Source organism: Nicotiana tomentosiformis, chromosome 6 (assembly GCF_000390325.3).
Source record: "Nicotiana tomentosiformis chromosome 6, ASM39032v3, whole genome shotgun sequence".
Taxonomy (NCBI): domain Eukaryota; kingdom Viridiplantae; phylum Streptophyta; class Magnoliopsida; order Solanales; family Solanaceae; genus Nicotiana; species Nicotiana tomentosiformis.
This window is the reverse complement of record NC_090817.1, coordinates 103,039,412-103,053,916: the sequence shown is the minus strand read 5'-3', so window position 1 is coordinate 103,053,916 and position 14,505 is coordinate 103,039,412. Positions and strand designations below refer to the sequence as shown.

The following is a 14,505-nucleotide window of genomic DNA, read 5'->3' as shown; positions in this document are numbered from 1 at the left end:
CTCTTTTTCCTTCTCTAAATTTTTTTTCCACTGAGTTTTATTTTAGTTAAGGTTTTAGAGAGATTTTATAATTTGTTATTTGGTGGCTAAGTCAATTTTCTATTTCATTATAATTATCTCAAACCAATAAGAATTTTATCTCTACCTTTCTCGCAATACTTTCTTCTTCTTTTATTTTATTGTTTTATAACAAATACATCAAACTTCAAATCTAACTAAAAATAATTCATATATTATTAACCAAAAATCTTGATTAACCGGATAGTAATCTTCTATCTCCTGACCTGGAACTGTTGTCAATGGCGGCTTTCAGCTTAGGCTTTTTCTCTCTCCTTCTCCTTCTCCTCCTCCTCGTCCCTCTATTCCTCTTAGCCTTCCTCGCGTTCATCGTCCGACCACGTCCCGCAAAAGTCCCAATTAAGAACCGCCACGTGTTCATCACAGGCGGGTCAAGCGGCATTGGCCTAGCTCTAGCTCAACGGGCTGCTTCAGAGGGAGCAAAAGTCTCAATCCTCGCTCGTAACACTAGCAAGCTCGAGGAAGCGAGGGATGCGATTCGGCTTTCCACTGGCCGCGACGTGGCCATTTTCAGCGCTGACGTCAGAAACTACGAGGCCGTAAAGGAAGCTATAGAAGATGCAGGGCCTATTGATGTGTTGGTGTGCAATCAGGGCGTATTTGTACCTGAGGAATTGGAGACCCAAAAGATTGAGGAGATCAAGTTCATGATTGATGTGAATTTGACCGGGACTTTTCATTTGATTAAAGCTGCTTTGCCTGGAATGAAGAATAGGAGCGGCCGCGGACCTGGATCCATCGCTATCATGTCTTCACAAGCTGGCCAGGTTTGATATCTCTGGTTCAGGTTTCAATTTCAATGCTGATCTAACCTCATAGACCTCTGATTTAAAGGTTAAACTTACTCTTAGGTGCGGTTAAATATGGAGGAAAATATGTATCATCCAAAATATTTTACTTAGGAGTTTTGTTAGGTATATAAGTAAATGTGAATACCACTGGTACAAGGAGTATCATAGATCCTAAGGAAATGGGAGAAGGCATTTTTCGCAAATGTAAGGTAACCAAACACCGCAAAATGATTTTCTCAGATTCTGTTATACCGAACATAGAGTTAAAAGAAATTAGTAGTGCTGCCAAATTGGTATATCTGTGGACACGAGGACGATTAAGAAGCTAATGTATCCTGATGTGAATATTTCTTTACCAACTATGCTTACACCAAGTCAAGGGCATGCTTGATTGCATTATATGAACATGCTTGATTGCATTATACTCTTTTGCCTTAATTTGTGCTGTCAAATTTCTCTTCGACCATTTCTGCAGTTTGCCCTGTAAGAATTGAAGATGAGATTTGATATTTATAGCAAAAGTCCAAGGAAAATGCTTAGTGACAGCTATACTAATTCACAAAGTGTGGGCAATCTTATGATTTTGCATTATGCTAGTTGGTACACAATTCTTGAATATGAATCTTACTTAATCTTCTGTTCCCATTGATATCTAATCTCTATTGCAATTTTTATTTGTTATTTCGTCTAGGAATTTTTGGACAAAAGGAAAGAACATTAAGTTAGAGATGATCATCGCAATCGTCCAATACAACTAATTTTGTTTCCCTTGTGTTCACATGTATGTGTATTCATGGTTAAAACTTTAACCGAAAGATCTGCCTCTGCACATACTTTCTCAAATAGTAGTTTAACCTGAAAGACTGGAGATTGGTCCGTGATGCAACAATATGGCATAATTAAGGGAGAACTTGTGTCTTTAGCCAGCAACATTTCTTCAAAAGTTTATAACTTGAAAGAGTGGAGCTTGGTCTGTGATGCTAAAATATGATAGAATCAACAGAATTTCTTTCCCCATACAATTGTATTACTGAACTTTAACCATGTTTCTGTCTCTTAATAGCTGATTTGGTTTTCGTTTGGTATTTTATTTTGTCTTAGGTTGGCATATATGGTTATACAGCTTATTCAGCCAGTAAGTTTGGCCTCAAAGGACTGGCAGAAGCATTGCAGCAGGAGGTTATTGGTGAAAATATTCACGTATCACTAATATTTCCCCCGGACACTGAAACTCCTGGATTTGCTGAAGGTTGGACATGAGAATAGATCCCACTCTGTTTCTTCTGGTTGTTATTACAATGCACGAACTAAAATGATATGCTACTTGTTTAAATATTAAAAATTGGTTTTATCTTATTTCTTATGAATAAATCATCATGCCGGAAGGATTGTAGGTTAGTGGTTGTTTAATAGAGTTACATATATAAACCTTTGCATTGGGATTTCTTTCCAACAAAGCAAACAAGTCTAACTTTACCTTATCAAAAAAAGAAAGAAAAAAGAACTGGGTTATTCTAGCGCTGTTTCTAAACAGAGGCAGATCTAGCCCTTCAGTTGGGTTGGGGGTGGGTCAACCAAACCCATTTCTTTCTGCTTGCTTCATGTTTGTCTATGTAAAAAAATTTAAAATGTAATATGACCATATCCACTCCGAAACCACTAACTCTAAATGAGATCTACCTCTGAATCTAAATTGATATGTTAGTTATATATCCTTTTCTTTAGTCTCATTTTTCTTTATCTTTTTTTAGAGCACATAGAAGTTTGATCAAGCAAGTTGAAAATGAAAAAGACGATAGCACTGGTCTTTTAACCAATTACTCAGAACTGTTAGTTGTAAGCATGGGATAGCACAAATTGATTAGTCAATTTATTATATATGCCTAGAGGAACAGAACCAGAAAATATTTGCTCCTTGATTATGATATAGCTCATGATGTGTTGCACATATTAAATGGAGTACATTTTATCGTGATTCAATTGGCTATGCAAGATCTGTTTCTGCCTTTTATCTTCTTGAAATGGCATGAGGATTCCTAGAACCTGACAGGATGTTAAATGCTGCATTGGAGTGTCGTTTGGTCTATTTGGATAGTACAGCTCTAGAACAGTTTGAAGCTTAATGTGTATTGCCTCTGCTTCGTTTTAGTAAGAAGAATGTGGTCAAGGTGTTGACATGCTTATGCGAGTTCAGGAGTTCCATTCTTTATGACTTTTAGACTGATACTTTTCTATTCTTATTTGCATATTTCAGTCTTGCAGTTTTGTCTCTATTCTCATTTAACCATTGTAACCTGTTGCTGCATTTTTTTTGTGTGAACCTGCTTGGTGCTCTCTTTATTTTAATAGTTTACTATTTACCAATCCGAAAGAAGAGAGAAGAAGAGAAAATGTGAAGAGTGCGCATGGAGATAATGCATGCACTAATATTGAACCTTGGGAGATAATGCATGCACTAATATCCCATGGAGATAATGCATGCACTAATAATGCGCATGGACATCATCATCACTTTCGGTGTTGCACCCATCTCATTCAAAGCATTTGAGATGAAATCTTAGATACTCCTAGTACCCTTGCTTCTGAGGCATGCACACATTGTTTAATATACTTGATAGGTGCTGCTTACCTGACTGATAATCAGCTTAAGTCTGAATAATTTTGGTTATACTCTTTTACCATCTATTTTTCAGTATTTCACCCGTTTGAACAACAATTATGAAAGTCTCATCGTTATTGCAGAGAACAAAAGAAGGCCACGGGTGACTAGTATAATAGCAGCTTCTTCTGGTGCCATGAAAGCTGACGAAGTTGCCAAGATAGCTTTGAATGGCATTAAATCAGGAAATTTTACTGTCCCCTGCAACTTTGAGGGATTCTTGCTTTCCATAGCAACTGCTGGTCTATCTCCTCAAAGATCATTCCTGATGGCATTTGTCGAAGTGATAGCTGCTGGAATATTACGTATTGCTGGCCTATGTTTCCAGTGGAATTGGTACGGAAGCATAGAGAAATGCCTGGAGGAAGGAAATAGCGAATTCACTTAGCACAGTCTAACAAATGCTTTTTGCAACTTCCTTAAAAATTTAGTTTGTAGTTTGATCCACGGGTATACTAAGACCAAAACTATGTAGTCCTCGTTCCTATTAGATTTTGTCCATTACCAAGTTTCGCTGGCTAATTTAACCAGTTTTTTCTATCTACTGTACTTGAAGTTCATAGATTTTTAGTTAACTGGTAAGGTTGTAGGTTCTCTATCAACTGCTACTATTAGTTTTGCTTTTAAGCTTAATATTCTTGAGACAGAGACAGGAAGGAAAAGGAATAAATTTCATGTGCATATGTCCAATTAATACATGGAGACAGGAAGGTTAAACAAATAATATGCAGTAATGGAGGAATAAGTGGACAGATCATTGAAATGTTGGGAAGAATAACTGCACTTTCTTTTCCCTGTGGTTTAGTCAACCGCAAGCCATCAGTACCACCAACGAGCATTTGCTTTTTGTGCCCTCACCAGTAACTTTCCCTCATGTACGGATCCTAGGCCAATGCAGTTAAATTTACGGCTTTCAGTTCGAATTATGTATAGAAGTAAAAGAACTAAATGTTATAAGTGTAAATAAACTGTAACCATTCTGAATATCCACCTGCTTCTCACTACTAGAAATCCGCTAAAAACCGACCAAAGTTGGTCGGTTATGGCCAATTACCGACCAAAACGCGACCATTTGGGTGTGGACGATATTTTAATGGTAGGAATGGTTTACCGACCAAAGTTGGTCGGAAATTACCAACTCGGTAGCTTTAAACGACCATCCGACAATTTAAATTATTTACCGACCAACTTTGGTCGGAAACATATTTTATTAATTTAATTTTACCGACCAAAGTTGGTCGGTGTAATTAATTTATGTTTTTATTAATTATTAAAATAAAATAAAAATCGACCAACTTTGGTCAGTAATTGAAAATATATATATATTTAAAATAATCAAAATTAAACAGTACCGACCAACTTTGGTCGGTAACCTCAACAGTACATGCAAAATACCGACCAAAGTTGGTCGGTAATGTTGAATTCTAGGAATTCAATGTTCATTAACCGACCAACTTTGGTCGGTAATTTACAATTTTTTTATTTATTTATTAAAAACCGACCAACTTTGGTCGGTTTTCTGGGTTTAATTTTGACATAAAATGCCTGTTTTGGTAGCTACACCACCTGCCAGCATACCAATACCCCTAACAACTGAATTACAACAACAACACAACAATAACAACAACACAACAACAACCAAACATTCAATATATATTTTAAAACTAACAAATTAAAGTTCAATTGAACATAACAATCCAAAACCAAGTTAAAACTAATTACAACAAGTTCAAAACTGGTTCTATTTGTCTAGTTCAAAGTATATAAAAGTCAGGGGGTATTTTCTACAACATCATTATCACCGTCTTATGAACTTTCATTTACAAGAAGGTAAAGAAAACGGTCTTGTGGAGGACGGGAAGAACGATCACGGGGAGGACGGGAGGAACGATCACGAGCAGGACGGGAGGAACGATCATGTGGAAGTCGACCCTCTGGCGATGACTCACGAGACCGGGGCAACGGAAAAGCTCCAGTAGATAAGAGAGTTCTGATCTGAGCTTGCATGCCAAGGAATTGAGCATCTCTAAGCCTTTCTCTTTCTTTGACCGCTTCTAGCTCGAATGTGAGCTTTGTCACTGTCTCCCGCATAGCGGAGAGGCTCTCCATATTAAGTTGCTCGCCTTGCGAGGAAGTCCCTATTCCTTGCATTCCACATTTATAGCGATGGGACTTTTTAGTAGGAAGCCCGTATACCTTTCTCCATTTTGGACGCCAATAGAATCCAACCATATTCTTTCAGCATCCTCGTCCGAAGGTTGTGTTGGCTCGCCCGATTCACCATCTGGATGATTACGAATGAATTCCTCCACGTTACTTTGGTAGCGACCCTATATTATTTTAAATTAAATCAGTATTTCAAAACTCTTATAAAAGTAAATTATAATACTTAAAGAAAATTGAAAGCTTACATATGCAGTCGAGGCCCGGTCCTCGACCCACCTATCTTGATCCCCCTCTTTCTTTTTCTTTACAATACGCGTCTCCTTGAATAGCTCATCATGGCTCATTGGACGCCCATACTTCTTTTCCTGAAAATAAATTAATTTAGTTAATAAACATAATAGATATACTTAGAAAAGTAAGATAATTTAAGCAATTACGTACCAAACTTCTTTTTATTGTCCCTAGGTTGATCGCACCTCCAGTGTGCAAGGAGCCTCCCTTCTCGGATGCGCGATCTTTCTTTCCCTTTTTGCTCTTCTCTAAGAACTCCACGGTAAGCCATTTCCTTTGAAAATCATTCCATAAATTCTCAAGTAACGAGCCAGGCCTCTTGTTCTTCTTTCTAGCATCCGATAAAGCATCCGCCAATCTCTTGCGAGCTTTATGATGAAAATTTGCAGTCACTTCCGCACTATAGCGTTCTTCCCATACACACTTGCTCTGTATTTCAAAAGTTAAATATTAGATGGAAACATCATAAATATAAATTATTAAATTGGTTAAAAGAACATTTATACCTTAAATTGATTGAAAATTTGCTCCTTCGGCGAGAATGGAAAATCAGTCCAAGTCGCATAAGGGCCATCATAAAGCTTTTTGATGGCATCGATGATTATCTTCGTAGTCTTATTACCCGGCCCGAACCTTCAATTTAACAATAAAAATACATTAATATCTTAGTAAAAATATTACAAAATAATAGACGCAAAAATAATAAATAACACTTACCCATCACCCTCAGGGACTAAGATGATCCTGCCATATCGATCGTAATGCACTACCTCGTCATCATCATCCGAAACATATGTATCAGAGGCATATGTAGACGGTGTAGGCGGGTCAGAGCTACCACCTCGCAGGCGAAGGCCTGAAATAGATGGAGTCGATGATGAAGATAGTTGCGATCTCTGTGACTGCGACATAGCTGGAAGCGACCCAAGTGGCTGTGATACTGATGGCTGTGACCCGAGTGGCTGTGACATGGATGGATGTGATATATAGGGATGTGATGTAGATGGCCGCGATGCAGATGGCTGTGAGGCAGCTGCACTGTATGTCGGACGTATAGTCCTATGGCCCTGTGATAGAAGACCTAGTGTCTGGATGAAGGTGTACGACTCGTGATACTGTGGCAGCTCAGTATAGCCGTGTGGTGGAGGATAAGACATAGGCATCTCTGAAAAGGGTGGACAAGAGGGACTATTATTATCTACCCTCCTCTTTCCCTTCCTACCCTTTGCTCGACCCTGAGAACTAGTAGGGTCATTGTTACCTTGACCCTTTCCTGCCATCTGCATAATATAATACACATTTAGATTGAAACATATAAGAAACTAGCTACAAAATGAGAGTGCTTTAAAAAACCAACTTTTTAATCCTCATCGACGTGTTGTTCCTCGTCCGAGAATTCTTCGTCCTCACTTGTTTGAGCTTCATCAGTTAATTCTTCGTCCTCATTTTCTATAATTGTTACTTTATTTATATCAACTTCTTCCAATATGCGTTCAGGATGTTCCAAATTATTTTCTAACTGATCGTCCACTATTTGGTGAACACTGGAGATATCGTTTTGATATGCAACATGTTAACACATTCTCGACTTCCACCCTACTTACATGCTTAGTTTTTATTACAACCCACCAATCAGACTTATTCCGCCGCAATGGATAAGGAGCATAATACACTTGCCTAACGTTATGTGCAATTATGAAAGGATCATAGCGATCATACTCTCTCGTATGATTAACCTCAATTATGCTGTATTGGTGGTGTACTCTTGAACCTCTTGTTGGATTTGGGTCAAACCACTTGCATCTAAAGAGCATCAATTTCTTATATGGCCAACTTGTATATTCTAGTTGTAATATTTCTTTGACCACACCATAATAATCAATATCTCCAACTTGGTTGCCATCATCACTTTGAACTCACACCCCGCTGCTGTTGCTATTTTTATTTTTAGAGCAATCATCTGTATGAAACTTATAACCATTCACTACGTACTTAGACATTGTTGCGACTTGAAGCCAGGTCCCCAAGATATATCTTTCAAAAATTTATTTACATCATTATTTGGATCATTTACCTACATAGTGTTAAAAAAATTCATAAGTTAGCACAACTTATGAATCAATTTTTATAGCGGGAACATCCGAAGAAAATTATTCGGATAAACTTACAAACTGTTTGAACCACGTATCAAATCTCGTATATACAACATCATGGCCAAATTGACCCACAAAGTGACTGTGACACATCAAATATTTTTAGTAGTTGCATCAATATGTAATCACAGTAAATTTTACATTTTGATAACTAATAAATCAATACTTACTTGAGAAATGGTACAGCTTCGGGACAATTTAGCAACACATGAAGTGTAGTTGACTTATACTCCATATCACTCAAACTTCTCTTTCTAACATCCTTAGAATATCGTCCTGGTTGATTGAATATGGACATTGGTGGATATAATGGATTATTCATACATTCGGTCGTGTGCCTATTGGTCCTATTCCTAGAACATGGCACGTTACTCTCAAAATAATAAGAACAAAAATGTGCAGTTTCCTTTTCAAGATAGGCTTCGCATATAGATCCTTCAATCCTATTCCTCTGCTTAACAAATTGTTTGCATTTGCCAATTGTCCTACATAATGTCATGTTAGCCAAGAACATTAAAATAAAATAGAATATTACATCAAACTTATAATATTACCTCTCAAAGGGATACATCCATCTGCATTGAACAAACCCTCCAAGTTATGCCTCGTGTACAAGGTGGATTGGAAGGTGTTCCATCACATTAAAGAAATCATATGGAAATAGTTTTTCCATCTTACTAGAAGTTACACGAATGTTCTGATTCATCTGAAGTAGGTTTTCTTCCCTTAGTGTGGTAAAACACAAGTCTTTGAAAAATAAACTAATCTCTGTGATGGGTTTTCAGATTCTTTCAGGCAAATCACAAAATGCAATAGACACTAAGGTCTCCATGAAAACATGACAGTCATGACTTTTCAAATGGCTCAACTTCCCTACCTCATCTACTTTTTTTCCCAAGATTCGACGCATAACCCTCAGGCATCTTCAATTTCGTAACCCAATCACAAATTTATCGTCTTTCCTCCAAAGTGAATGTATAACTTGCTTTGGACTTGAACACCTTACAATTATTTTTTGTCTGCAAGTATAATTCAGGCCGCATGCAATATTCTTGTAAGTCCATTCTAGCCTTCGGATTATCTTTTGTCTTACCTTTAACATCGATCACTGTGTTGAACAAATTGTCAAAATAATTCTTATCAATATGCATAACATCAAGGTTGTGTTGGAGAAGATTATCCTTCCAATAAGGCAACTCCCAAAATATACTTTGTTTCGTCCAATTATGAGTAACACCATATTCGGGGAATCTATAAGATGGAGCCTTAGTAACTTTACTGAAGTTCTGGACCCTCTCCCAAATTTCCTCACCTGAAAGTATCGGAGGTGGAAAATCATATTCCACTTTATTCTTTTTGAATGCATTTTTCATCCTTCTAAACTCATGATCATCAGGCAAGAATTGACGGTGACAATCAAATCATGATTGCTTTCGGCCATGTTTCAAAGTGAACGCTTTACCATTTTTCATGCAGTAAGGACAAGCTAGCTTCCCTGCAGTCATCCACCCAGACAATATTCCATAAGCAAGAAAATCGTTAATAGTCCACATTAAATTAGCACACAAATTGAAATTCTTCTTGGTTGATATGTCATATGTTTCAACACCATCATACCACAATTGTTTTAGCTCATTAATCAAAGGTTGCAAATATACATCAATCAAACTTTTCGGATTACGTGGACCCGGGATAATACAATTTAAGAATATATATGGACTAGTCATACACAACTTAGGTGGTAGATTATAAGGTGTAAGAAAGATAGACCAACATGAATATGGTGTCACATATATAGAAAAAAGGCGTAAAGCCATCCGCTCACAGACCTAACCGAATGTTCCTTGGTTTACTAGCAAAATCTGGATATATCCTATCAAAGTGCTTCCAAGCTTCTCCATCTGAAGGATGACACATAATACCAGGTGGTCTTCTATTTTCAAAGTGCCATCTCATATGATGAGCAGAACTCATCGACGCATATAACCTCTTTAACCTAGGTATAAGAGGTAAATAATGCATCGCCTTGACATCAACCATATTCCCGCTAGAAAGCCTCTTGAAACGAGGCTTTTCACAAAATTTACAATTGTCTAAAGTTGCATCATCTTTATAATATAACATGCAAACCATCTTCACAACAATCAATTCTCATTGACGAAAGTCCTAACTTAGAAAGCAATCTCTTTGCCTTATAGAAATCACCAGGTAAGTTGATATTAGGGTCAACTAGTTCACTCATAAGGTCAATGAAAAAGTCCATGGCTGCTTGAGAAATATTCCAATCAGATTTGATACTTAGTAAACTAACTGCAACAGACAGCTCATAGTGCGGACTTCCTTCACGTAGTGGACGACTAGCTTCCTCTAACTATTCATAAAAACGTTTTGCGTCATCATTAGGAGTTTGTTCAACATTTTCATTGGGCTCACCCCCGGAGTGCATCCCAAAAGCATACGCAACCATATCCTGAATTCTAGAATCAAGATTTTTATTCTCCACTGACCTACTACTTTCACCAACAACCATGTTATGAAATATCCCACAGCTACCATTGATCTCTCCATGATTAGTCCACACAAAAGAATTCTCTATAAACCCCTCCCTATAAAGATGAAGCTCAACTTCCTCCGGTTTTTTAAACTTCATGCAATCGCACCTGACACAAGGGCACATAATTACTCCTTCACTTTGGTATGGTGGAAGTTACATTGCATGTCTAATAAAGTCATCAACCCCTTCTACAAAATCCTCCCGCAATCCCCGCCAATTAGGATAATTCCTATTGTACATCCAAGTACGATGTTCCATCTATACAAATAAAACAAGATTAAATTTATTTATTCTATAATTATAAATTAATTAATTTTTTTTTAGTTAATTCAAGATAATTTTTTTTTCTAATTACACCAAAAATTAAATTATATTAAATATAATTAATTATAAACTAAAATTTTAATTTATATCCTAAAAAGTTCAATTCATATCCAAAAGATTCAATTTATATCCTAAAAGTTTAATTTATATCCTAAAAAGTTCAATTCATATCCAAAAGGTTCGATTTATATCCTAAACGTTCAATTTATATCCTAAAAGTTCAATTCATATCCAAAAGGTTCAATTTATATCCTACAAGTTCAATTTATATCCAAAAAGTTCAATTCATATCCTAAAAGTTTAATTTATATCCTACAAGTTCAATTTATATCCAAAAAGTTCAATTCATATCCTAAAAGTTCAATTCACAAGAACAAATCCTAAAAACTAAAAGTTCAATTCATATCCTACGAGTTTAAATATAAACTAAAAGTTCAATTTATATTCTAAAAATTCAACCCATACCCTAAAGGTTCAATTTATATCCTACAAGTTTAATTCATATCCAAAAAGTTCAATACATATCCTAAAAGTTCAATTCACGAGAACAAATCCTAAAAACTAAAAGTTCAATTCATATCCTACGAGTTTAAACATAAACTAAAAGTTCAATTTATATCCTAAAAATTTAACCCATACCCTAAAAGTTTGATTCACAAGAACAAATCCTAAACCCTAGATTCTAACTAAACTATTCAAGACAATACAAAGTTAATAATTCAATTCTAAATAAACTATTCAAGACAATACAAACTCAAAATTGAAAAACTCATCAATTGAAACTAATTCATAACCGATTAACTAATTAACAAAACTAACTAATTAATAAAACTAATTAAAACAAGACCTAAACCCTAGATTTCAATAAAATTAATGCAATGTTAAAATAATCAATTGAAACACTAATCAATTGAAACTAATTCATAACTAATTAACAAAACCTAGAATTAACAAAGAAATAAGTTGTAATTCAAACCTAGAATTTTTAGGAGGTGGAGAAGGAGGCAGCGCGGCAGTGGCGACGTCGGCAGCTGGGCGGTGGCGACGCGAGGCGGGGAATGGGATTTGTGTGAGGGAAATAGAGAAGGAGATGGGAAGGTATTAAATGAGAAGTTAGGGGAAATTTGGAGAAGAAAGGTAAGAGAAATGAGGGGAATCCCGTATTTCAATTATGATTTTAGAATTACCGACCAAAGTTGGTCTGTAATTTTGGTCGGTACATTAAGTGTTGACCGTTTGACCAAAAACCAACCAACTTTGGTCGTTTTTTTTAAAAAAACTATTTTTTTTTGTGTTTTTTTCTTAAAATATTATAAACTATAAAAAAATAAATTATAAACTATAAGCATTTATTTTATTTAACTATACAATTATTATAAATAATTATAAACTATAAGCATAATCTTTATAAATTATTATATTAATTATTTACTTTTAATAAATTATAATAGCATCTATCTAAGTAAATTTTCTAAGTTATAATTAAGTATATGAGTAATTTCTCTCTCTCTCACACACATACACTATATTGTAATTGATGCTAATAACTTCTTTTTTCATTCGTTCATCATTAATAATGCATGACATAGATTAATCGATATAGGTCGAGACGTTTTATTTTTACTATTAGTCGATATATGTCAAACGTTTTGTTTTTAATATTCATCGATGCATCTAAGTAAGTTATAAGCCGATGAATCAATTTACAAATAAATATATTTGATGATAAATTATATATACTAATTAGGATCTTCACAAGTCTATCCCTAAAAGAATCCGACCCTGTGGTCCTATCGCTTCGTGTTCTTATATATATACGGCTATACATATATATATATATACACACACACACACACACACTTCATTGTAATACTTTAACTATATATATATAGCTTGTTATAGTATATGTTAGTGTGTTTATATATATAACACACACGCTTCGTTGTACTACTTTAACTACATATATCGCATGCTATAGTATATGTTAGTGTATTCATTATTTGTATTACAAAAGTGTTAACGAATTATATTTATATTATTTAGATAGTAAATATTAATGTGATTCAAATTAAAAGTTAGACCATGTTTGACCTATTAATTTAACTCGTTTACTTAATACTAATAATTTCTTTCATTTCTTTAATTTGTGATATATATACATGTCAAAGATGTTTAGTATTAATTCTTCTATTTTTCATTCATTCATCACTAATAATGCATGACATAGATTAATCGATATAGGTCGAGATGTTTTATTTTTACTATTAGTCGCTATAGGTCAAACGTTTTGTTTTTAATATTCATCGATACATCTAAGTAAGTTATAAGTCGATGAATCAATGTACAAATAGATATATTTGATGATAAATTATATATACTAATTAGGATCTTCACAAGTTTATCCCTAAAAGAACCCGACCTTGTGGTCCTAGCGCTTCGTGTTCATATATATATATATATATATATATATATATATATATATACCTAAAAGAACCCGACCCTGTGGTCCTAGCGCTTCGTGTTCTTATATATATACGGCTATATATATATATATATATATATATATATATATATATATATATATACACACACACACATACATACAGTGTAATACTTTAAATATATATATATATATATATATATATATATATATATATATATATATATATATACACGTTTCGTTGTACTACTTTAACTACATATATAGCATGTTATAGTATATGTTAGTGTATTCATTATTTGTATTATAAAAGTGTTAACGAATTACATTTATATTATTTAGATAGTAAATATAAAAGTGATTCAAAAGTTTGATCAATGTTGACCTAATAACCGACCAACTTTAGTCGGTTATTTTCCAGAAAATAAAATATACCGACCAACGTTGGTTGGTAATTTTAAATATAAATTCTTAAATTTTATAAAACATTTTAAATAATAAAATAATTATTAAAATTTAAAAATTTTGGTCCACATTACCAACCAAAGTTGGTCGGTAATCCAAAAGTTTCTTTGACTAAGCAAGTGTGACCAGCTGGGTCAACTTGTTGACCAATTTACCGACCAACTTTGGTCGGTATTTATTTTTAAAAAAATGTAAAATATTTTTTTTCTTATTTATTTTTTAAAAAATGTAATTTTTTTTTTCTAGTTTCCGTCCAAATTTAACGGTTTTTGGTTGTTTTTTTGACCGACCAACGTTGGTGGGAAACATTTGGTCGGTTTTTAGCGTTTCTAGTAGTGTATGTTTTAACCATCTCTTCTTCAAACCGAGAAGTACAGGCTCTTCGATTTTTTCAGGGGAAGGGCTTTTTGTGTGGGTAACAAAAGGAGGCAGCTCGAACTTGTCTGTATTTCCATCTCATGAATACCATGTCCCTTTTGTTGGACAAGATTTTTGCAAAGAGAAGGAACATATAGAACGTCTTTTTAAAAAAATTGGCTTAAAACTATTAGGGAAAGGAGAAGATTCAGTGAAAGATATTGGGA

At 34.7% G+C, this 14,505-nt stretch overlaps 1 protein-coding gene across 1 annotated transcript; it reads left to right on the top strand.

The window, feature by feature from the left end:
* Positions 1-220: 220 nt before the first annotated feature.
* LOC104119506 (3-dehydrosphinganine reductase TSC10A-like) lies at positions 221-4,088 on the top strand. The gene is made up of 3 exons (XM_009631026.4): positions 221-845; positions 1,971-2,118; positions 3,612-4,088. The coding sequence occupies exons 1-3, from the start codon at positions 300-302 to the stop codon at positions 3,914-3,916; spliced, it is 999 nt and encodes a 332-aa protein (XP_009629321.1). The 5' UTR covers positions 221-299; the 3' UTR covers positions 3,917-4,088.
* The last annotated feature ends 10,417 nt before the right edge of the window (positions 4,089-14,505 follow it).